The 26673-nt window shown below is 40.9% G+C and overlaps 1 protein-coding gene across 2 annotated transcripts in view; it reads right to left on the reverse strand.

Annotated features, from left to right (window-relative positions):
* Positions 1–26673, reverse strand: part of NELL1 (neural EGFL like 1) — an 808674-nt gene that overhangs the window by 572173 nt on the left and 209828 nt on the right. For both annotated transcript variants that reach the window (XM_045894008.2, XM_054512010.2), the window contains exon 12: positions 24925–25053. In XM_045894008.2, the coding sequence (XP_045749964.1) occupies positions 24925–25053 (129 nt within the window). The remainder of the gene's footprint in view (positions 1–24924; positions 25054–26673) is intronic.

Raw genomic sequence — 26673 nt, forward strand, 5'->3', positions numbered from 1 at the left:
CTCCTAAGTGCACTGTAGGACAGAAAATTTCTGCAAGCCCCATATGTCCCATAGAACGCCAACTTGTGACTTCTGATTCGGATTCCAGCTTCCTCATGCCCAGGAAGGACACAGAGGTCAAAGAGGTGCAATCCCTCAGTAAAGCCTCACGCGACAGTGGCAGCAAGAGCCTGGTCCCAAATCCAAAAGGCTCCTTCTTCCCAGGAAATGGCCTCATTTTGAGCACGGACAGTGTGAATTTTGCAACAAATCATGGCTCCTCCTTTGCTCAATAAATATGTATGGCCCATTTTTACTAATTATATAAGCCTTATGGGCAACAAATTCGGGTATAAAATTTCCTATCTTTCTAGTCTAGCTATGATTTCACTGCCTAGTAGGATTTTAGTTTAAAATTTATTTCCAGTGTTTTACTGTACTTTTATATCCTTGTATATCAGCTTACATTCTTGGAATGAAGCAGGATATAGCCAGTGAAAAGTAACTATTTGACCTCATCATTCTCCTAATGGCACATCCATTCTTCTCATTCATAGGAACTTAAGGCCACTAGTGTAATCATTCTGGTAAGTTGACCAAGCAAATCAGATTTTCAAAAAATACGTTACTAATATTTTTCCAGCAAATGAAGCTGACCTAAATCAACCCAGAATCTTGAAGAAACCAGTGTACCTGGAAGTAAACCACTAACTTGGCCAGCACAATGTGGGTTTTAATTCATTCAGACTTGATCTGAAATCAAAGAAGTTCAAGTACAGATGTTATTTGGGGACTCCAAGAAGACATTTAATCGAGTCTTAGTGACCAAAGCAAGTTAATGTACCTTCAAAACTAAGCAAATTACTCCCATCTCCCTGCAAATGGCCCATCATCGTAAATGTTGGCCATTAAGGTGACACGTGATTGTGCACAGACCACCAGAAGGACACGGGATGGTGAGGACTCATCACTAATGAACTGAACAGCATCCAGTAACTGTCATGCAGGTACCCAGCCCAGGCTAAAAAAGATAGCCATCAAGATCAGAAAAATGTACAGAGAACTTCCCAACATTTGTGAAACATAACGTGGCATATTCTAAGGGCAGAAGGAAGGGAATAAACTTTATTTTTCATTTCTACCATGTATCAGGCCCCATACAAGGTAGTTTACTGCATTATCTCATTTCATTCCAACCAATGCAGAATTACGAGTGCATTTTGCAGATGAGGGAACCAAAAACCTGGAGAATTCAAGTAATTCACTCAAATCAGGTAACTAAGCAGCAAAGCTAGAATATAAATCCAAGTCTGCCTGGCTTCAGAGATCATGCTTTTTCACTAAGAGATCCAAATATTTGTTAACTAATATGACACTTCATTAGGTGGTAGGGATCAGTGTCTGGGTGGCAGGGCAGGGGGGAAGGGATGAATGAAATAATCAAAAAATCATGCAAACAAATGTACAATTAGCACTATCAGAGTACAACAGAGCAAAGACAGATGGCCCTAGGAGAGTAAATGTTGGCAATGTGACCCGGGTGCTGAGTTCAACTGAGAAGGTGCTAACTGGTCCGAGATTCGAAGAAAGGGTGGCAGACAGCAATGTCCACGATATAAGGAACTGGGAAGGGACGCTGCATGCAGAAGGACTAGCATATTGTTAGAGGGAAACAGCAAGTGTGGATGGAGAGAAATGGGGAGCACAATGCAAAGTAAGATGAGGAGGGAGATCCTGAAGGTCCTCGAGGCCTGTGATAAGCACACACCTTTCTCATTCAAGGAATAGGGATCCACAAACTAAGACCAGGGGAGATAGCACCATCAGTTTTACATTTTGAAAAGAGGACTCTGTGCAGTGTGCAAAACCAATTACAGCCAGAGTAAAGGTAAGAGGCTATTAACAGGATGAGAGGACAAAAACAAAAACAAAAAAACAGCTGGATCTAGAGGGAGTCAGGGAATGTCAACCAAAGTGGATAGACTGAAAAGACACTCAGTAGATAAAATCAAGTGAAATGGGTGATGGATTGGACATTGGAGTGAAGGAGAGGAAAGCATTAAGGACGTCCCATAAATCTGTGGCTTGTGTTAACAGTATGGTTGGTATTATCATTCACAGACAGAAGAAATGTGCGGAGACAAGCAGGTGTTCCGGAGGAAGATAATACACCTGTTCTGGCCACACTGCATCTGAGGTGCCTTTGAGACAGCTTCCAAGAAAGTAATTACACGTGCAGGCATAAAGTTTAGACCGAGATCTCGGCTGGGGGTCCAATGTAAAGGTGTTAGTCATTCATTCATCAGAGCTAAACAAACAAAGCACTGACACAGATGAGGCGGAGGGGAAGCAAGTAGGGAGTGAAGGCAGACAACATCTAGGAGCAAGCCTTGGGGAGCTCCATCACTGAATGGCTGGGTAAAGAAACATGAGTCAAGAGGGAGCAAGAATTCCAAGTGTCAGGTCACAGCAGCATGTTTCTTCAGAAGGTGCATTTCGGGTGAGAACTGAAAAGGGCAGAATGCAACGGAGGGCAGTAATTTTAAAAACCACGAAGGATGAATACCTACAGACTCGCAGAGGCTCAACAACTTGCCCACAGTCACAAAGCTTAACAAGAGCCAAACCAGAACTGGAGCCCAAGTCTTTTTGATGCCCAAGTTTGTTCTCTTCCCAACACATTCTGCTAAAAACAATGAAAATCAAGATCGTGTCTTAAAATAACAGTTAGACCTGACCTTCTCTACAGGTTTTGCCTGAAAAATATTTACCAAAACAAAGTAAATTGTTTTTTTTTTTCACTTAAGAGATTCTAAATGATTAATCATAGAAATCCTGTAAGTAGTAAGCTCTGCTCTTTAAAATAATTTGACTAACCAAAATTCCACACACAAATAACTTTTTTAAAAATAGAAAATCACACTGGCATATTTCTTAAATCTTCCAGAGCACTTTCATGACTTTTATTAAAATTCTGGTTTTTTAAGACTTTATTTTTTGTTTTTTATTTTTTTTATTTATTTGCGAGAGAGAATGAGATAGAGAGAACATGAGGGGGTGGGGAGAGTCAGAGGGAGAAGCAGACTCCCCGCCGAGCAGGGAGCCCGATGCGGGACTCGATCCCAGGACTCCAGGATCATGACCTGAGCCGAAGGCAGTCGCTTAACCAACTGAGCCACCCAGGCGCCCCAAGACTTTATTTTTTTTTAAGTCATCTCTATACCCAATGTAGAATTCAAACCCCCAACCCCGAGATCAAGAGTTGCATGCTCCACTGAGTGAGTCAGCCAGGTGCCCCAAAATTCTGGCTTTCATTCTGGGAGACAGACTCCACTTCCAGTTCTGCCCCTAGTGACCATATGACCTTGGTCAAGTCATTGGTAATATCCTGTTATCTCATAACAGCATCTTGCTCAGAGTATCATTCCACCCAGTCAACTAAGGCACCTGGAGATTGGATCACAGGGTCAGATAGCAGTAAAGGGAGATTTAAATCTAGTTCTCCTAAATCTCCATTCAGCGCTTATACCACATAATCATTATCAACCCTATCATTTTTACAGTTTCCTCATCTACAAAATTGAAAAACATCAGAGGACAGGTATTGTCTTTTCCTCCCAAGAATCTATCCTTGCACTTCTTCTGATAAAACACCCTGAGCTTCCTTTGAGCAACAATCATTGCTCTCAGCCCACATGACTAAGTGGAGGTGATCCCTGCTGTTCCAGGCATGGGACTATGCCCCAGGACTGGATAATCAGGATGTTATAGCTTCTTGGACACCATAAGTGGTTCAGGGCCAAATATCGGACCCATACCAGACTAGTGAGACCCAATTCTTCGTTGCAAAAATGAGTGGGATCCCTTGGAAAGACAAGCTTGAAGCTGGTAGGAGCAGTGGAATAGATCTGCCTGTGAATAAAAACAAAACCCAGAGATAGAGTCCTGGTGACATTGTTTGTGCCCTGGATCCAGCCTCACCTGAAGGTTACTTTTGAATTTTCAGTTATTTTAGTTCATAAATTTTCTCTGCTTACACCATTTTGAGCTTGGAGTTCTGCCACTTGAGTATCAAAAAAAACTAATCAGTACAATCACCACACTTCTACATCACCACACGTTCCTCATTTCATGGGTTTCTTAGAAGGAAATTTTCTAGCTGGCAACTCTGAATCTATCACACATCTATATTCTCTCTGATTATTGCTATAAGGGAAACCAGAAGTGAAAAATAAGGACAGGGCCAAGGCGAGTGTTGTAGACTTAATTTTGTCAAAGGCTTAATGATTCTTACAAACTATTCATAAAATTAAGATAGCAGGCCTAACATGGCACTGTGCCATCCAAAGACAAGATGCACCCACTAGGCACTGTCAATACCATAGTTAAAAACTTAAATTGCTTATCTTCTACCACTCACATATGTATAATTCACATTCTAGGTATAATAAACTCAACAGTATTTTAACATCACATCATGCCTTACTCAGCAGCCTGTTTTCTGTCATACCCGTTTGCCTTGAAGATAACAGAGATACCCACAGATAAGCAATTCATAGTCCCTATTGAAATTCTTTTCTCTACTTCTATACACTCCTTTAAAATCACTTCTGAAATGGGAAAAAAAAAAAAGAATTTGGTAAGTTTCAAAATATAGATGCCTTTCCTTCTGTCTGGCCTCCTTTTGCCTCCCTATACGCTCCATAAAATCCTACCTAGCCACATATAACTATCCAGGTTTTGCTCCAACAACAAATGACCCCAGTATCTCAGTAGCTTAAATAACTAAATTTAATTCCTGCCACTCGTCCACAGCAAGTCAGCAGAGGTCCCAGATCACTGTAATCCTCAGGAACCTAGGTTCGCAAAACAGCCCTTATCTGGGATTGCTGGCTGCTACTGCCAAAAGGAAAGAAACTGTAAAGGTTCTTACCCAACGATTAAATATTGTGGCTTGGAAGCAACACACATCACTTCCGCTTATAACTCCTTGGCTAGAACTACCAGTCCCCTGACAAACATTTAGTACCTACAAAGGGGATAGATCCAGAAATATCTGGCAAACCTCTCCATTGTTGCAGCTCGGACTCCCAAGATCTGAGAATTCCAGTCATCCAATAGTCAGGCTATCTGGTAGGGCATCAGAAATGCAAAAGGGGAAGGAGAGAGAAATAAATTTGAAGATAAATTGACACATAATATTCTCAAGGTTCTTAAGCTATTATCCTAAGAAAAGTTAAGAATTTCATAGGGCCTCTTTATGCTTATTTTATCGTTTTATTTTCAAAAATACTAAATTACCTGGGGGAGACATACATCACAAACTTCTCGGTGGCTAAGGTCTCTAAAGATTTCACTCTGACTCTGGATCAGCAAAGGGTCCTAGGAAACAACAATCTTTACAGAACTTCCCAGGAGATTTTGCTGCTCAGGCATTCAGGAACCAAGACAATAGGAGCGCCCAAGTGGCTCAGTCGGTTAAGCATCCCACTCTTGATTTTGGCTCAGGTCATGATCTCAGAGTTGTGAGACTGAGCCCCACATTGGGCTCATGTGTTGGACATGAACCTTGCTTAAGATTCTCTCTGCTGGGCGCCTGGGTGGCTCAGTTGGTTAAGCAACTGCCTTCAGCTCAGGTCATGATCCTGGAGTCCCAGGATCGAGTCCCGCATCAGACTCCCTGCTCAGTGGGGAGTCTGCTTCTCCCTCTGATCCTACCCCCTCTCGTGCACTCTCACTCTCTCTCTAATAAATAAAATCTTTAAAAAAAAAAAAAAAAGATTCTCTCTGCCTCGCTCTCCCATCCTCTCCCCCCCTCAGGAAACACACACACACACACACACACACACAGGATAAAAGAAGAGGTATGCAATGGGCTGACCTAAAGATCACCTCCCAGCCCTAACCCTGCTGGGATTTAGATCCTCATTTTTAAATGAGAATTGTAGGATCTATTCCATAGCATAATAAGACCATGAAATAAGATGACATATGTAAAATCACTCAAATGCAATGTCTGCCATATAAAAGGGAATAGGGAATCTCCTTTCATCTGAGGCTTATAGGACCTGGCAGAGTACACAAAAACAAGCGCTTCAGAAATGCAGGGAAAGAAAGGGAGGGAAATCAACTCTCCAAAACATTTTAAAACTCAGTGATTCAAATACTTCCATTTGAAATCATTGGGTATTCAGAAAAACACTTTCTAACCAAGGTGCCATGAAGAGTAAGTACTAGGTGCTGGAGATGCAACCATGAAAAAAACCACCTCTGACTTTAAGAAGTTCCCATTCTTCCTGTGTGCTACTTCAGGAAGAAAATCCCAAATGATAAATAGGGCAGATATCCTCCAAAGCTGTGTCCTCAAGTACACACACCTAGGATTATGAATAAGAGACTGAGAATTAATGCCCACGTTAGCCTGGTGGCCTTGTGAGTGTCTACAATCAAGCATCCTCAACCAAACAGAAATTCTACAATGAACATGTCCATGTGTACTCTAAAGCCAGAAAATGGGTTCAGGAATTCAAGCTGGATTCTTCAATAAAGGGGCACACAAGGGGTTGTAAGACATTCTCCTCACATAATCAAAAAGCCCAATTAACCAGAAGAAACCCTTCTCTGAGCACATCATTAATCAGATTCACTGTGTTTACATTACTTACAACTTTAAGGTGCCTGGTTTAAAGCAGATATAATTTCAAAGCAACAAGTATTTCATTCCTTTGGGAAACATTATAAAATACGCTATTTACAAAGAAGGTAATACAAGCAGGCCCAGCGGTGGGATTTTTTTTCTAACACAAAACACACACACACACACACACACACACACAGTCTTCACATCAGGAAAAGTTGGTACTTTTAGTAGTTTCTTACACTTTTAGTAACAGTGTTTCCTTTTATGGTAACATGGTTTGTTTTTCTAAAAGAAAGCCACAGATTTATTATGTTCGGCCCAATACTAAATGAGCTGAAGGGAGATTTATAAAGCAAATAAACAAAGATTTACAGTTCCTTTTGCAGAGCAGCTAAAATTATGGAAAAACTCATTGACCTTTCAAGAGAAGAACTTGTTGCGTCAACCAGAAATGAAGTGCACCTAAGAGGTTTCCAATTAATCCTTTAATTAAAATCCTTTGTCTTTTCCCAGTAAATACACTGGTGGGGGAAGGGAGGGGCACTAAATCCCATTCATTCTTTTTGAACTGGAACTATCTGTGGCTATTATGAACAATGTGTCTGATCACACACTAAGCATCACTAATGCTGCTAATAATTAGAAAATCAGGGGACTGGCAGGATTAAAAAGTGAAAGGGAATGGAGCAGACAGCAAAGTGGGAGTAGCTGATTGTGCAGGGTAATCTAGGGAGGAAGATGAGGCAGAGGACTCCTGGGTCTTGGGGGAGGAAGAAGGAGAGTAGAGTGGGAAGGCAGACAGGTCTAGGTGGAGTATTCAGGAAGTCCTCCACAGAGAGAAACTCGAAAGGGATCTAGGAAACAGGCCTGAATCTACAATAGGGGACTTATTCCTCAGCTGCCGTAGCCTAGGATCGTGAGACAAGTGTTCCCAAATGGTTCCCTATCCACGATGTCCAAATTATGCTCCCAGGACCCACTACAAGGAAAGAAAGTAGAAACAGACAACATTAAAACAAAACTCACTACATTTATTAATTTGCTTGGAAACCTGCTCTCCATTTTTGTTCTTTTTTTTTTTTTGGATACAAATATATCTGAGATTAGGGCTGTGGGCATACCATCCATTAACAGTGTAACCTTGGGCTAATCAATTACCTTCTTTATGGGGATATGAGAATAATAGTTCTTAGTTTGTACAGTTGGGAGAGTGAAAGGAAACACCCCCTACAAAATGCTTAGCACACTGATTGTCACTGAATAGGGGTACTCTCATCATCTGTCCACCCTAAGGCTGAATTAGATCTAGAGAAATGATGTGGTTTGGTACAGAAACAGCCAGAGGAGGTATAAGAAGATACAGGTTTAAGTCCAACATCTGAGCCTCCATTCCCTCCTGCAGAGCAGAGAACTAGGATTATGCAATCACAGAGACCTTACTGCAATACTTAACTAGCCAAGTAACCTCAGGCAAGCTCCTTGACTTCTCCTAGCCTTGGTGCCTCATCTGTAAAATGAAAATATTTGAATTTTTATTAGGGCATAATATGAAAAAGATGAAATAGCATGTCAAGTACTTAACACAGAAACATATAAAATGTATTCAGTAGCAGCAGGTACTCCTTCCGAGGGTCCATTCACCCATTTACGCACTCAGCAAGAATTTATCCAGCAGCTGCTATGTGCTGAGTGAGGCTCGCTGTTAGGAGCTCCACAATGAAGGAATCGAACAGAAATGCCTGACCTTTTGGAGCCTGGGCTCCATGCTAATACAAGCATCTTGTGTACTTCAAGCTTTCAGTAAACAATGTGAGTATGTTTTACGAGGGGACAACATGAAAAGAGCCATAAACTTGGATTAAGATTTAATTTAACTGGATTCAATAGCTGCCTGTGGATCCTGGGCATGCCACTTCACCTCTCTGGAGGTTTGTTTCCTGTTCTATAAAATATTCTAAGAATGAGAATCCATATTTTATTGGAGTTCACAGGAGATTGAGGAAATAATATATTTGAAAGCCCTTTATAAACTACAACGTACATACAGGCTTAAGGGTCACATCTTCAGGGTCATCACACCCAAACTTTAACAAAGGAGGAAAAACATGATACACTACCCTCTTCTGAATTATTCACAAAAATTAAATTTATAATGCAGAGGTCAGGCAAATTATGAAAGATAAGCCGATTTTGTAGAGTTTGCATTAAATTGAGTTCCCTAAATTTTTACAACTCATTATAGTCCTGTTAGAAAACCCTTACATTTGTAAGGTAACTATCCAGAGATTTCTAGGAATTTCACCTATAAATATCATTAGAGCCGATAATACCGTAGTAAACACGCGAAGGACCACCTTCCACAAGGTGTTCCACAAGACACTGGTTTTGTGGCGTAGGTTTCATGTGTTAACTGAACGTGGAATCATCTTAACTAAGTGAACAGATACTTAAACACTGCTACATAAGGACTTTTCAAGACCATCATATGCAATTTTGCTATCTGGTATACAATATGTTCTAAACATATATTTGAGTAAGAAATCCTTTTTCTCTTCCTACTTAGGACAGGTGTGATGAACTTAAGAATGCCACATTAAATACAACTGAAGCATTTAAGTCATCCCTCCAGATTTTCAACAAGAGGGGTTCAATACTCCATCACCAAGGATTAACTGGTGAGGATGTATATATATCAAATGGCCTGCTTTTGACTCAGTAGATAATTTGGTCAGGCTACTATGTTTAATGGACATTGTCTATACTAAAATGTATTATAAATTATGTTTGCAAATGAAAAACCCAACTTGAACACTATACGTATATCGGATACATAGATAATAGAGATACACACACATGCTAAGGAAAATCTACTTTTTTTTTTTAACTTTTATTTTTTTTTTTTTAAGATTTTATTTATTTATTTGATAGAGAGAGAGAGAGAGGGAACACAAGCAGGGGAACAGCAGAGGGAGAGGGAGAAGCAGGCCTCCCGCAGAGCAAGGAGCCCGATGCGGGGCTCAATCCCAGCACCCTGGGATCATGACCTGAGCCAAAGGCAGACGCCCAACCGACTGAGCCACCCAGGCGCCCCTTAACTTTTATTTTATTATGTTATGTTTGCATCTATACCAGAACTAATCACACACTAAGTGACAGATTTCAGTTCTGTCTTCACGGGAGGTCAAGCTATCACTGGAATGGGCACGAAGGATAGTAATACACTTAGATGTGTCCAAGAACCCTAAAAGTCCTATTTTTTTTTATCACCTATGGGAATAGCATCAGTGAGAAATGATTCACTATAAATGAACTGCAATTTGTCCAAGTGGATTTGGGGAAAAATCCACTTTTTGAAAATAGATTGAGATACCAAGTACGTAGAAAGTCCTAAAACCACTTACGTTTTAAAAAATTTAAGAATTTCAAACTTCACATTAAGCAGATTCCCTTTAACAACCTACACTCCAGAGCAACAGGAGATATTAAAGCCTCAATGTGAGAGAAAGTGCCCAGTCTCCTTGGAATTCCCAGAAGAGTAGCCCCAAGGAAGGGAGAGCTAACTAAAGATTCCCAGGGATCCTGAGAATTGCTATTTATCAAAATTTATCTGCAATTGAGAAAGAATACTGTGTTTACCCTGCCTACTGTAAAATACTGAGCTGGTGGGTCAGAAAAACAAACATTCAGAGAAAATATTATTTGTAAGAAATTTGCCACAGACTAAAACTGGAAGAAATGGACACCTAGTCAGATGTATCTTGGCAAATAAAAATGTATAACAGGAATCCACTACAGTTATTTTTCCCTGCATCACCGCATAGGATTTTGAATTCCTTTTTGTGTCAGGAGGACTTGAGGTTAAATCCAGGCTGTCATTTACTAGCTATGTCAACATTAGATTTTTTTATTGACCAAGAAAAGATAGGATTAAAGAAGTATAAAGACCTGCTCAGCACACTACCCGGCCCTGTACAAGGTGCTAGAGATAGAACAGTGAACACAAGGAGCCACAATCCAAGCCCTCTTAAGTGTACATTCTGGTGCTTATAAAGGGAATGCTCGTATCCATTCTTTTCTCCCAACCCTAAACAAATACACTTATTACTTTATCCAACACAAACGTGAGTTTCACAGTGCTACAAGCATCGGCAGATAAACTATCATCTATCTGATACATCTAATTTCTTCAACAGGGCTCAGAAAAGTTCCCACTAGAGCTTTGAGAAGCCAGGTGTCAGTATCGAAAGATAAAATTCAACCACAAGAAAATAAAAATCCAGAAATGAATGGGAAGAAGTCCATGAATCTCTACAGCCACTCCTTAGAAACAAGTAGCTAAGACTGGGCTTTAGATACCAAAAGGAGGGGAAGGTTCTTATAAAGATGTGCAAGCCACAACTGGAAGACATTTCAAGGTGGTTTTCTCCACTTGGAAAAGAAACAAGATCTCTCTATGCAATGCTAAATGTCTTAGTGGAAAGAAGCTGTAGAGCACTCAAGTTCATTCATTGAATCCTACCTCGGTTTACTCACTGATTCAGAATGTATTCCCCGTATTCTTCTTCCTAAGTTCCAAGCCTAGGCTGCATCTTGAGCATACAAAGATGAATCAGACACAGCCCTGACCTTTGGGTAGCTCTTAACCTAGAAAATACGTTTAAAAAGTAAAATCCTGTGTGATGAATACTTTAACAAAGGTTTGAACAAAGTGGTATCAGAACCCAGAGGAGGAAGCCCAGCCATTAGAGTTTGATGTGGTATAAATAAAATAGCCAGAGAACTGATTCTAAATTCACTTTTCATGTAATATCCAATCTGCCCCTCACATGCAATCAACCAACCGATCCTCCTGATTTCACCTCCCGCCTTCTTCCCACCTACACTTCCACCACTCCTCTGGCCTAAATTACTGCCACACACTGACCACTGGAATTTCTGCTTTACATTCTGGTGTCCACTGCAGCCAAATGATTTTCCAGAGATACCGATCAGATCTTATTGCATCTTTCCTAAACCCTTCAACAACTTTCCCATAGCTGTTAGAGTAGAATCCAAACTTTGTCAAGTCTACAAGGCCCCCAACTCTGCACTCCCTTCTCTCGATCTCCCACCTGGATTCCAGACAAATTAAACTTTCCCTTGCTCTCTGGCACCTCCAGGCCTTGAGAGAGACTGTTCTGTTCTCAACTGTTGCAATGATCTCCTACTCATTCCTCCCAGAGTTCTGCAAACGCCATCACATCCCATGGTCTCCCCATCGAGTCTCCATAGCACCCCACACTTCCCCATCACATATTCATCATCCTTCATAGTCACTGTTGGCCCAATCTTTCAAGATCCCTCTGATGGCATCTTTCACCCTAATTCTAGGAATTAGCCCTCTCCTTACTCCCTACTCACTGACATACATCCTGAGCCATATATCATAAGACTTATGTCTGAGCATTTATTAAAATCCTATTTTGTACTAGATCCTGTCTTAGCCTTTTTTACTCCTTTGAGTTCTTCTATCAATTCTTAAAAGACACTATTAAGTATGAGACACTGATTTTACAAAGGGGAAAGGGAGAGTGATCGATGTTCACAAAATGGTAGAGCCAGAATTTCTAACCCAGGTGCACCAAATCTAAGCCAGGTCTTTCCACTATCTCTCTGCTATTTTCCCCTCATTATTTGGAGTGTACAATTCTTGTTTGCTCAGACAAATTTCATCAAGAAACAGAAGCCACAACAGGCACTAGGCCAGTCACAATAGCAAGGACACAATGAAAGCTTCCTGAGTTGAATTTTTCTCAATCCTATCCAGACATTAAGCATCTTGGAGATAACTCAAGGGGTATTTTTTTAATAACCAAAAAAGTTTAAATCTACTCAATTTCTATTTCCATTTAAAACTCTACCTAGGACTTGTCCCTGAAAAATGAACAGGGACTTTTTCTCTTCTTTTTGCTACATAAAAATGCTAAGTACTCTACATAAAATGTATGAATAAGGTCTTTCAAGAAGACACTTAAAACCCTAAAATACTGCACAGAGAGCCAAAAGATGTCTGGGTGATTTCTTAAAGTAGAAGTACGTCATTGGAAAATAACAGAGGGCCACCCTCACAGGCTTGATATCTGGGTACCACCCAGCCCCTCTGACCAATTCTCCGAAGAGCAGAGTAAAAAAGATTCATCCAGGAAAATGCCAGGCATCAGAGCCTTCAGAAGTAAGCCATGGTCAAGAATCCGATATAACACGTCTGCAGTGATTTGGGGAAAGGCACCAAGCAAACCTGAACAAACACATCTTGATTATTTCAGTGATGATTTATCTCCTCAGTATCCAATGCAGCCAAGCTTGAGAACTAGTGAAGATACCAATTATTTCAGCAATGCTGCCTAATCTGGCTCGCTGACTCCAGCATCTCCACAATGTTGTCTCTCTATGTGGCTATGAGCATGACTTTCCTAACATGCCGATCCCCGGCAATGTCATGCAACCCGAGACTCTCCACTGGCTATTCTATAGCCTTTACTAGTGATGTCTAGTTTTGATCATGCATCCACATAGGTAACGATTTGGGGGCACATACCTTTTTTATGAAAATATTTCTTTAATAAGTACAATATATACTAATACATCGTACATTATAAAACTTACACCAAAATGAAAATTAGAGTAAGATGAAAGTAAAGTTCCAATGTCTTTCCCATATCCCAATGGATCCAGTTTTCCACCTGTTGTGATGGCTGCATCCCATATGGACGCACACCGGCCTACAGGATAAAACTGAACCTCCTTAGCAAGTCTACCATGCTCTTTACCATCTGACCATCAGCCAAATCTCTGTTCTCATCTCCTACCAAATTCCTTACATTCCCGCCATGCTAAGCTTTTCACTTTGTACTTTTATATATGTTAATCCCTCTGCTGGGGATCCCTTCCCTCACACTTCCCTCTGAAAACTGGACTCCACCCAAACGCCCCCTCCTCTGGGCAGCCTGTGCAGATTCCCATTGGTAGAATGCATTGCTCTCACTAGTATACAATTCAAATCCCAGAATGGAAAAAATCCTGTTGTATTTTGACTATCTGATTACAAGGCTCCCTTCTCCTTTAAACTATGAGCTCCTTGAGGAAAGGAACTTTGATGTAATCATCTTTGAATTCCCAGAACCCAACACAGGACTCAGCCACAGTAATTTGTTGTGCTTAATTTATGTTTGTGGAAAGAATGAGACAAGATTCTAGGTCTGAGTCTTCTCTATGCCCTTAGTAGGGCCACTCTATACAATGTTCAAGACTTCATACTGCATTAATTCTAGCAGATGCCATTCACCTACAACACTGCAGATAGCCTCACTTCTATAAATTCCACAATGACTAGCAGAGGGTTCAACGTAAAACAAGAGCTCAGTATACACACTGGTAAATGTATAGTCAAAATTCTCCAGAGAAAATGAACCAATACGATGTATATAGATATATAAAGAAGAAATTTATCATAGGTAGTGGTTCATACCATTATGGAGGCCAAAAATCTACTATCCGAAAAATGGACAACCAGGAAAGTAGATAGTATAACTCAGTCCAAGTCCAAAGGCCTAAAGACCAGGAAGCTGCTGGTGAAAGTCCCAGAATCTGAAAGCCTGAGAACCCGGAGCTGCAATGTCCCAATGCAGAAAAAGATGGAAGTCCTACCTCAAGAAGACCAAGAAAGAATTTAGCCTTCCTTTGCTTTTTTGTTCCATTAAGATCCTCAATGGGTTGAAGGATTCCCGCCCACATTGGTGAAGGCGGATCTCTCCTCAGTCTACCGAATCAAATGTTCATCTCTTCCAGAAACACCCTCACCAACACATACAGGAACAATGTTTTACCGGCAATCTGGGTATCCCTTAGCCTAGTCAAGAGGACATATAGAATTAACCATCACAGTTTGATACATATCCAGTATATGTGTACATGTGTATGCATCTCAACCCTGAATAGCTAAATACCAATTTCTAGTCCAATTACTGCCAATGATGAAAATATTTGTTACTGTGATAATTATATAATATATAATTATAAAATCACAATTACCATAAATAATGTTATAGTAGTGAGTTATATTGCTTTAGCCTTCACAAAATGCTTTCACATTCAATGTCTCATTTAATCTTCACAACCAAATGGTACTATGTGTAAAGCCTTGTTTCAAGTCCTATTTGGACCATGAGAAAAAAAAATCAAGACAGAGAGGAATTGGGTGACTTTCCAAGGTCACCCAACTGGTAAGTGGTAGAGCCAGGATCAGTCAAGATCTCCTTATCCTTAGTTCAATATTCTTTCACTACATCACTGCCCTGAGAGTAGTCAAGGAAAAAAAAACAAAAAAAAAAACAAAAAAAACAAAAAAACAGAGGCAGGAAAAATGCTAGAAAGGAGAAATATTTAAGGATAGCTGACGACCAAGGCAAACTCCCAGGCAGGACAATCTGTTCGGTCCCCATGCCTCAGTGCGCTCTCTTCCACATTCACACTGCTTTAATTTTTCACTTTCTTTTGCTATGCTACTTGAAATTTAACAGTTTGGGGATTTTCTTAATTAACAAGCATCCTCTTTAAAGAACACATTTACCTCTGGGAACATTATGTGGATATCAATCTCTTACAAATGTGTATAAGCTTGTTCCATGAACTGCTTTCCTTCCAGCATAAAACTCAAAATTCTAGCACATGAGAGGCTGTGAATGTTCTATGGAAGGAAGAGGAGATGGGTCACTTTGGCATATAGGGTATGCTGGGGACACAACAAATCCAGATGAGGTGATACAATGGAAGCCACAGAGAAGCCTGGAGAAAATACAAACAAGAATGTATAAGAGACAGTTTACTTAAATCCTACCAAGTTTCCAAGTGAGCAAGTTGAAGCCAGAAGTCCATTTGGATGGGACACAGGCAATAAACGAAAAGTAAAAAGCATAAAATTAGTGGGGGCAGGGGGAGGAATTTTTTCATTTGGTATCTGTGGCAAGAGTAGAAAACTATTCACCAAAAACAGATTCTTTGTCCTCCTGGGCACAGAGCTAGGCAACATTTACAAGCCTCTCTTGCAGTTAGATATAGCTAGTGCTAAATTCTGGCCAGTGGAATGTGCCCCCCTGGCCCTATAAAAACCTCCCATTTATCGCCTTCTACTCCCTTTTCTCCTTCCATGTCAACTTTGGAAACCACATATTACACATGGTGCAGCCAAAGAGGACAAGAGCCTGGGTTCCTGAATTGCAAGTTAGAGGAAAGCCACCTGCTAACCAGGAACATCCACTTGAATATCCATACGAATGGAAATGAAAGCTTCTATTGGGTCAAGCCACTAAATTTTTTTCTGTAAATTTTAAAATTTTATTGAGATATAATTGACATATAACATTGTATTAGTTTCAGTTATACAGCATGATCTGATATTTATGTACACTGCACAATGATCACAAGAGGTATAAACATCCATCACTATAGCTACAATTTTTTTTTCTTGTGTGTGTGATGAGGACTTCTAAGACCAGTTCTTTTAGCAACTTTCAAATATGCAATACGGTATAATTAACTACAGGTACCATGTTTTACATTACATCCCCATGACTTCTTTTATAACTGGAAGTTTCTATCTTTTGACCCCCTTCACCCCTTTGCCCCCCCCCAACTCTGGCAACACCAATCTGTGCTTATGAGCTTGGTTTTGTTTTTTAGATTCCACCTATAAACGAGATGATACATCATCTCTGACTTATTTCACTTGGTGTAATGCCCTCAAGGTCCCTCCATGTTGTCACAAATGGCAAGACTTCTTTTTCATGGCTGAACACACACATATATATATAATAGAATCATATATAATACACACACATTTTCCCTACCCATTCATCCCATCAGTGGACACTTTTGTTTACATACCTGGGCTATTATAAACAATGCTGCAATGAACAGCGGGGTGCGTTTATCTTTCCAAATTAGTGTTTTCATTTTCTTCCAATACCCAGAAGTGAAATTCCTGGATCATACGATAGTTCTCTTTTTAATTTTTTGAAGAACCTCCATACTGTTTTCCATAGTGGCTATACCAATTTACATTCTCACCAATCGCGCACAAGAGTACCCTTTTTGCCACATCCTCACCAACACTTGCCACCAGCTGTCTTTTTGAGACCAGCCCTTCTGTGGGTCATGAGGGGATAACTCATGGTTTTGATTTGCATTTCCATGATGATTAGTGATGTTAAACATCCCTGTTGGCACATGGAGGTCTTCTTTGAAAAAACATCTATTCAGATCCTCCGCTCATTTTTTAATTGGATTGTTTGGTTTTTTGCTATCAAGGAATCAAAATTATTTTAAAAACTGATTCTCTTGTCACAGAGTCTTCCTTACATGGACTCAAGCAGGCAGCATTTCAAGGTTACAGAAACTGGGTGTTAGCAAAAGGAACAGACTTTGCACTTTCAAAAGCAGCCCTGAAGCAACACTAAGACAACAAATCGGATTCAAGAAAGGAAGCAGTGTCAGATGTGGAAAGGCAAGAATCAGCTGGAGATTTCCATTCATTCATAAGTTAAAAAAATATTTTTCTGTGTCTTCAGCATACTATGCACTTTTCCAGGCTCTAGAGATACAGTGAATAAAATAAAATTGCTGCCATCACACAGCTTATATTCTAAGGAAAAAAGATCACCAAACTTTAAGAGGGAAAACAGCACAATTTTAGAGAGTCAGTGCTATGAAGAAAATGTTACAGAGAGTAGCTAAGGGTAGTAGCAGAGCTCATTTAGTGAGAGTGGTTAGGAAAGACCGTTCTTAAGTGGTAACATCTGAGCTACAACTTGACGACTAGAAAGCAGATTTGCAAAGATGTGGGTGAAGGGTAGCCCAGGCTAAGAACTATTTTATTGCACAAGCCTATCTGAGGAGCACAAAGAACTATGGTTTGATGGGAGACTGGGCAGAGGAAAGAGTGGTAGGAGTTGAAGACAGGGTAGTAGGCAGGTTCCAGCTCACACAGAGCCTTACATAGGACCTAACTGGGATATTATTCTAAGAGGAGTGGGAGTGATTAGACCATTTTATTTTATTTTATTTGAGACAGAGAGAGCACAAGCAGGGGAAGCAGCAGGTAGAGGGAGAGCGAGAAGCAGGCTTCCTGCTGAGCACGGAGCCTGATGGGGGACTTAATCCCAGGACCCTGAGATCACGACCTGAGCTGAAGGCAGACGCTTAACCGACCGAGCCACCCAGGTGCTCCCATTAGACCATTTTAAACAAAAGGGTGGCATAATAGGACTTACATTTTAAAAAGCCCAATCTGATCAATGTTTCGAGAATGGATTCCAGCAGGCAAGACACCACTGCAATCACTAGCCAAGAGATAAAGGAGTCTTGGTCTGGAGTCCTAGCAAGACCTGAGTCAACTTGGAATTCATTTTGGAGGGATCACCAACAAGACTTCCTAATGTAGCAGATATTGGGGGTGAGGGGAAGTATGGGATTGAGGATTCTACAATTTGTGAATGGGAGACAAGTGAATAGTCCTCCCTTCTCAGGACCCTAAACTCAGGAGGGCTCTGATGTACAACAGTTCAGCTACATGATGAGTTAACTAGGCTACTGTAATGCTAGCCTGGAAACCTAATCAACACTTGCAACACTTTCATCACAAAGCAGTAACTAAAAATTCCCAACAGTACCTTACAAATGATCTTTTGAAACATGGTTTAAAGACACACAACAATGCTCCTTTAACCTTCAGTCCTGACCATTGCCCCATTTGGTTCATCGGGGGCTCCTTCCTGAGCCCAGAGCTTAACAATTAACCCAGTGGTTTGACCCAAATGCAATTACCGGGATTTGGATTTGGGCTTTTTCTTTTCTAACAATTCCAAGAAGATAGTTCAGGGGAATGGGAGGGTTGTTAAGAAGAGGCAAGAGTTCGAGTGGGTGGAGAGCAGAAACAGACGCTTTTGCAACATAGCCTTGGGAATGAAGCAGCAGAGGCAAAGTCAGGAGCTGGAAGAAGGTTCACCTCTATCTGCTGCCGGGAAGGAGGGGACATGTGGATTAGTATGAGCAAAGCAAAGGCTGGGGAGCACACTCTTAGAAAGATGGGACATGGGGCATGAGGTTGACACATAACTGGGGACCAGAAGATCTCTCCATTGGTCATACAGGTAACATGGGAGGGAAGAAGAAAAAAAAAAAGAAAAGGATACCCCAGGGTATTCTTATTTCATGCATTCTGACTCCCTGGAAATAAATGGGAGCTGGAGCTTAGAGTTAAGATTCTATTAGCATGAAGAATCAAGAGAGGCTTTTGATCCCTGTGCTTTCCAATGCAGGACTTCAGGAGATTTAAGTATAAATTGGGCTACATGTATCATGAGGCTCATGCATTTTATTTAAAAAAAAAAAATCAAAACAACAAGAGTTACCTGATTGATTAATCCTTGGATAGTTAGAAGTATAATTAAGCAAATAGCTCTTTTCCCATGCATTCTCTTAGGAGCTTACAGGATCTTGTTTCTATGGAATTGCCTACATACTAGCCTCTGCATCCAATAAATAGCTATCCCTCTTAGCTATTCTGAAACCACTTTCTGGTTGAATTCTGACTTTTCTGCCACTTTCCCACCCTCTTAACTCTCAAAGGGTCAAGCCCTTTGTCACATCCAGTTATTCAAAAGAAGTTATCAATCTCTTTGCTAACAGCTGCTATGTTTCAGACATTTCAGGGGTTTTGTTACATGAAATTAAATTCATACCAATACAGGTTATTTTGTTCCATAACATTTCCTTGAATACTGCTCCACTCATGTTTTTACAAATAAAGAAAAACTTTATCATTATAAATTACACTTGGTGCCTCCATTGCCAACAATATGGTCTTGGCAGAACTGATAAAACCTGATCCTCCCACCTAAGGACTCTCCCCAAAAGATTTCATGATGGAAGCCCACTTTTGCGACATACTGGTCTCAGGAGTACACATTCTTCAACTTCCAAGAAAGATCATCATAAGGGTTAATGATGACAATAATGGTAACTATTGTGATCCATTAAATGTTTAGTGAATACCAATTTGCTAAGTCTTTGACATGCTTTGTTTCATTATCATCATAATTGGGAAATCCAATTTCCCATGTTGGAATTGGCCATAAAAGTATCAATTTACAACTTGTGGTCTGCAAAAAGTCTATCGCATGGCAGCAGGGCCAGAGCAGACTATTAATGATCCACTCAAATGGCACTTTTTCTAATAATCTTCAATGCTTGGTCTATTAAAAAAAAAATTCTTTCAGTCAGGAACAATGAGCTAGAGGTATCCTTCCGAATCCACAAAATTTGTATCAACTGATTCAGGAAGGGATATGGTAGGCTTTGGCTAAAGTTACACAAAGGTAATCGCACCCTCAGATAATTGCACCCTCCAGCATTTCCGTGATTTAGACAATTACTTCTCATGCATGCCACACATCCATCACCTGTCAGTTGTCCCACTGCTGCACGCCATCTTCATTCTGGAACCCCAGCTAAAGGAGAAGCCCTGCTCTGGAATATTGCCAATTTTGTGTTGCAGAGAAAAGAGAATGAAGTGGACCCCTAGAACAGGTCTTAAGAGCTTCTACCCTGAAATACAGGTAACATCCACCCACATTTCATTGGATCAAGGAGGCAGCAAATATTTTGAACAAAAATACAACACTGGAACAGGACGGGGGGTGGAGAGGGTAGGGAGTAGAAAGGAGTTGAGTATTATCTTGACTTCATTTCTCTGAGTATTAGTGTCTGGCACTTGTAAAATGAAGTTGATGTGGCCAATGCTGCCACTTCCCTCACAGATTTACTCTAAGTCTCCAAGAGTACAATATACAGAAGAAGAGTTTAAAAAATCCAGAACAGGGCGCCTGGGTGGCTCAGTTGGTTAAGCGACTGCCTTCGGCTCAGGTCATGATCCTGGAGTCCCGGGATCGAGTCCCGCATCCGTCTCCCTGCTTGGCAGGGAGTCTGCTTCTCTCTCTGCCCCTCCCCCCTCTTATGTGCTCTCTCTCATTCTCTCTCTCTGAAATAAATAAATAAATAAATAATCTTTAAAAATAAAAAAAAAATCCAGAACAGTCTGTAAGTAAAAATTATTCTCACTTGGGGCGTCTGGGTGGCTCAGTTGGTTAAGCGACTGCCTTCGGCTCAGGTCATGATCCTGGAGTCCCGGGATCGAGTCCCGCATCGGGCTCCCTGCTCGGCGGGGAGTCTGCTTCTCCCTCTGACCCTCCTCCCTCTCATGCTGTCTCTCATTCTCGCTCTCAAATAAATAAAATCTTTAAAAAAAAAAAAATTATTCTCACTTAATGCTACCTGTAGTACTTCCCATGCTTGGCAGATTGCATGATGTCTACGACACCATACTGTTCTTCTTCTAAATAACTTTTAACTACAGCAAGAAAGAATTTATGAGACTATTTATCCAGACTCTAAATTCAAGAAGATCATGAGTAGACCCCCAATTGCTATACTTTCCTCAGACACTGCCTCTAATTTCAGCCAACGTATCGGAAACTATTTAAGACCAACGCATTGAAAATGCCATTGCAGAGATAAAAAGCCTCAGCAGACCAGATTCATAAAACACCAAAATCCAACTAAAACTCCTTTCAAAATGGGGAATGTTGGTGCTGAGTTGGACGAAGCAAAATGAAACGATGTCCTGTGATTATATCATAGCTGACAAAAGGTCTTATTATCTTCCAATGATTGACTAAGAGTTCCGATATCTTCTCTATGATGGTTTCTCTGGCAATCTCTGCAGAACAGGAGTCTTTAATGCACCATATCTCTGCTGCTAACCTAGGAAGTTAAGGAAATTGAAAGCCTTTTGTGCTTCTTTTTCCACTGAGAGCCTGAATAGGCTTTTCAAGATAGCCTGGACAATGTGTGTCATATTTTGTTTTAATTTGCAAGGCAGTCTCATTCATTGTGGTTTGTACAATATAGGTCATTTTCACTCCATTTATACTCAGAGTAAAAAATAACTTGCCTGAAGCACTTCATAAGTATCTACTTCTCTCTACACTATGGTAAGACAATGTACTCAGCCTGAGAGTCCCTGGTACCCAGGTGGGCACTTGGTGATCTCCAATCTTGTCTATCAGACCATCCCAGAGCATAATTCTGACATCAGAGCTGGGGCAATGACCATAAACTGCATTTAACCATCAAAGAATGGGGTAAACATAGCTTTTTCCCCACCTAAAACCACTCCCCCTTCCCACTGCCACAATCCTGAGTAGTACAGGTAAAGGACAAAGATCACTTGGTCTCAGGGAAGGCAAACCCCTACTCCAGCTCCAAGGATTGAACACAACCCAAACCAGTTACAGTCATCTCATTCCCCTTTCCCAAAAAATTGGTCTAGAGGTGAAGAGGATGTCACCCGGGGCTGTAAACTATGAGCACAGAAACCTACTGCATGGGGACAGGGGCAGGAGGTTACAGGGAACCTTCCAGGAAGAGCTGCCTTTAAACACACAAACAACTTCACACAGAGAAGGTCTTCAACCCATTCCCCTTCCTTCCTTGCTCGCTTGTGACACTGGTGTTAGGACACCATGCCTAGGGCTATGGCAGTCATCAGCCACCGTAGGAAAATAAGCCCCAAGTCCAATGTGCTAAAGATGACAGAATAAGAGGAGAGATGGGCATTTTTCTCTAAAAGAGGATATTCACTCCCAGTGACTCCCACTAGATGGCCAGTACTTAACCCCTGCTTTACTCATGAGTTCTATTCTTATACCACACATGGGCTCTAACATTTGGTCATTTCTTCTTGCTGCTCTCCTCCTACCCATGCACAAGTCTGCTGGAACTTGCAGAAAGTCTCACAATAAGAGAGAAACGACTGAAGCTTGAGCACATCACCATTACCCAAGATGGCATCACAATGCACACTGGCCCAAGACCAGGGTCATACACTAGGCTAAAAAGAAGTATGTCCCAGAAAACAGTGATTTGGACCTAAAATCACTCAACATCATCAATAAGGCCTCACACACAAAAGGAAGACTTAACTATCACAAATGGCTTCTCATGGGGTTGATTCTGTTTAAACAACAACAACAACAAAAAATGGCATTGACGAGGAATGAAACAGAGTCCCAAACACCTTGCACACCAGCAATTTTCTCCCAGATTCAGCTAGGTCTCAACAGCTAAAGGGAGTCAAGAATGGGGGGTGTACTTGTTCTGCCAGGAGGTGAGCCAGGAATGAAATTGTTTTGAGGTTCCTTCTCTTATTTTTTAATTGTTCATAATCTATCCCCAGAAGGAATAGTGAGTAAATATTTTAGACCATTACCTGGCTTGCAGGATCTTTCCATGGTAAATGAAGAGGAGAATGTTCATACTTTAAAGTTTTGAAATTATATTTTCTAACAAAAAAATAAGAAACAGCCTAAGATATAAAAAACAGATATTAATGTGAGGTACTGAAATTAATAGCATTCTGGGGCACCCGGGTGGCTCCGTCAGTTAAGCATCTGACTCTTTTTTTTTTTTTTAAGATTTTATTTATTTATTTGACAGAGAAAGACGCAGCAAGAGAGGGACACAAACGGGGGAGTGGGAGATGGAGAAGCAGGCTTCCCGCTGAGCAGGGAGCCTGATGCGGGGCTCGATCCCAGGAGCCTGGGATCATGACCTGAGCCAAAGGCAGATGCTTAATGACTGAGCCACCCAGGCACCCCACATCTGACACCCCGCATATGACCTGATTTCAGCTCAGGTCATAATCTCAGGGTTGTGGGATCATACCCCTCATTGGGCTCTGTGCTCAGGGGGGAGTCTGCTTGAGATTCTCTCTCCCTCCGCCCCTCCCCCTGTTCACACACACACACTAAGATAAATAAATCTTAAATTAATAGTGTTCTTCCTCAAAATTGACAAATGAGTAACAGAATATTAAAGGATAGATGAAAAATGGTTCATAAGCAAAAGGGCAACTTCATCCTCCCAACTGGCGTGTTTCTTTAATCAAGTTCAAATCTACAAAAGTAAGCAAAGGGGGGGGGCGGAGATGTAAAGGAGAAAGAGAAAAGACCTACTAGTTATACTGTATTGTTAATGAGAAACAAAGAAGTAGTGAAGAAAGTCTTTTTAGGAGAAATCAAAACCCCAGGCCACCCAAGTACGGAGCACCAGTGATGATTAGACACATTTTCTTAACAACTCAAGAGCTCTTTAGTCAAAGCCAAAAAAAAAAAAAAAAAAAAAAAAAATAGGCAAGGATCAATGATACAAAACAGAACGGAAAAAAATTTACCATTATCATCATGAATTGTCTTTACGTTGAGAATACCTGAGCCGCTGGAGAACCAAACCAATTGGAAGAGTGTGATCAAGGTTTTACAGCGTTCATCCCATTCCAGACATCTACTTGTCGGAGTAAGAGAGCATCAAGGATCAATACATTGTTTGTGCAGATGATAGGAATGACTGGGCCCAACCAGTACACAGAAAGAGCTTCCCCATCACTTTGCCTATTAGAACTTCCCTAAACTGAGGAGAGCTCCAGTGAGCACCTGACAATGGATGGGCTCAGATACTAGGACGCTACACAGGAGCAGGCACGTGTAAGGCTCACCACCAGCCAGGAGGAGCACTGAGCTCGGAAAGAGGCACTCATGTAAGACACGGGAGCTGTCCTGCTCTCTAGAGTGGAAACGGGATCACTGATGCTTGAAGCCAGTATAACCCCTGTGATGGCACCCATCCAAGTGCCAATGAGTCCATCTGTCACTGTGACTTTTAGTAGTCTGTGAATTAGCAACTCATGAATCAGTCATTAAGAAAGCCAATTGGAAAAAAAAAAAAATTCTGACCTTGGCACGTGAAGAAAAAGGCAGTTAGATACAAGCTAGGATTGAAGCATCATTCAAAAAGAGGATCCACCACGTAACATTTAGCTGAAATTAGGAACGAATAATCTACTGAAGACAACAGAAAATCAGGTCTTTATGGTTTTGCTAGGGATCCTTCACTACAGTGAAAGCAGAACTTGGGATCTGATAAAGCCCTACTGTTTTTGTGGCTTTGCTGTGTTTCAGAACAACCTCCAAAGGTCTTGCTTTCACATGCTACTGAGAAGCCTGGAGACACGAGGAGAACAGCGCACCCTAGACAGTTGATGTAATTTCTTGTAGGCTCCCAGGAGACCAGAGCCAAGTGATGGCTTTCAACCTTCAACCATGTCTACCAGGAATACACTACTCACAAATGACTATATTAAATAGCTTACTTACCTTCACAGTCAGCAGAATCTCCCTGGACAGAAATGTAACCATTCTTGCACTCACAGGTAGCTTTTGTATTCCAGTTTTTACACTCTGAGTTTTCACCACATTTAGGGCCTTCTGCACAGAAGTTATGACCTAGAAGAAGTGAATAAAATTTCACATAAGAAAAAAGGCTTGCAAATCATAAAGCATGAATTATCTTCAGTCTATCAGCACCATGCATGAACACATAACTTGGCAATGTGCAAGGGTGGGCTAGGAAGGGAATGGGAGAGGAGGAATGGGAAACTCTGGACTGTCGAGTGCTTGAGATGTTTTTCCTTAATGCTCAAAGCAGGTTCCATCCTGAAGGCTTTGATCCATGCTGACCCTGAATCCCGTTCCCACCACTTTCTGACATAACCAGTCTTTTTATAATTGCCTTACCACAAAATCTATGATTCATAGAAAATGTGTAAAATGAATCTATGTGAATATATAAAACTAATATGACCAGAATATTATCAGTACTCCTTAATGATACTTCCTCAAAGATTCCCCCCCACAGCCATCAAAAATAACTATCCTGAATTTTGTGTTAATCACTCCCTTGCATGTTTTCATAGTTTTGCCAGATATAGGTACTTATTTCTAAAGAGATCATTCAGTTTTTGCCTGTTTTGAACTTCCCATGAAAGAAATCCTATTTTACATATTCTCTATGGTGTTTTTTTTCTATTCATCCCTGATAATGCCTGCAGCTATAGTTCACTCATCAATGCTGTATAATATTCTGTAGCATGAATATTCCGCCATCTGTCCCTTACGCTACAGATGGGCACTGAGGTGACCTGCAGGTTTTGAATCACAATGCTGCAAGAAACATCCTTGAATAGGTTTACCAGGGCATCCTTTTTAAACCACGTTTTTAACATTTATTTTCCCAACTTTCTGAATCTCAGACATTCCTCCCAGAATAACTACTTTTCTCCCTAAAATACCCCTTTGACACTCCTTTAGTTCTCCTCCACTTCTAGACAAGGAAGGAGAAGCTCAAACTCACTGACATCTAGCTAGTAAGTAGAGATGACAGGGTTCTAAATTAGGTCTGGTGAACTCCAAGGCCCAAGTACTTTTCACCATATCATACATCCTCTCAGATAGCAAAACTTAGGGGTTAAAAAGTGAAGGGGTTAGCTGTTCCTCAGGACATTAGAGAGTGAACCCATAGTGATAGGTGAGCACAGTATCAGATTCAGCCTCACTACTTGTGACCTGTTAACTTCCCCCAATCAAAATCAGAGCAAAAACTTAACTTGCTGGAAATCTGCAAACTCTGTCACCCAAAAACACTTCCAGGAGGGTTTTAAAGGCTTGTAATAACCATTACAAAGAAAAAGACTTGATTTTGCTACCGAAGAGACAATTTTTAGACATCACAACTCTCATTGCCAGAGAAAGTGCCTGGACTTCCCTCCCCATGACAGAATTGATCAGTAATTAAGTTGTCACGTTTTCTTTCATTGTGAAGCCTGACTCAAGGTCATACGGGCATCCATTATGACATGTATTCTTTGTTTCTTCTTTTTCTTTCCGGGAGACTGCAACTGTCCTTTTCCTTCCACATGCATTTGACAGGCAGGAAAAAAGCCACTCAAACCATGTTGATGTCCCAGTGCATCTCTATCAAGCATATGCCATGTCAATTCACAATGCAGGGAGTTGGGTAAATTGTATTTCAAGGACAGTGAAGGGCCCGTGGGACAAACCAACCTT

The sequence above is a fragment of the Mirounga angustirostris genome, unplaced genomic scaffold (genome assembly GCF_029215605.1).
Source record: "Mirounga angustirostris isolate CCGP_5_RB_7025 unplaced genomic scaffold, mMirAng1.0.hap1 SCAF_13, whole genome shotgun sequence".
Taxonomy (NCBI): domain Eukaryota; kingdom Metazoa; phylum Chordata; class Mammalia; order Carnivora; family Phocidae; genus Mirounga; species Mirounga angustirostris.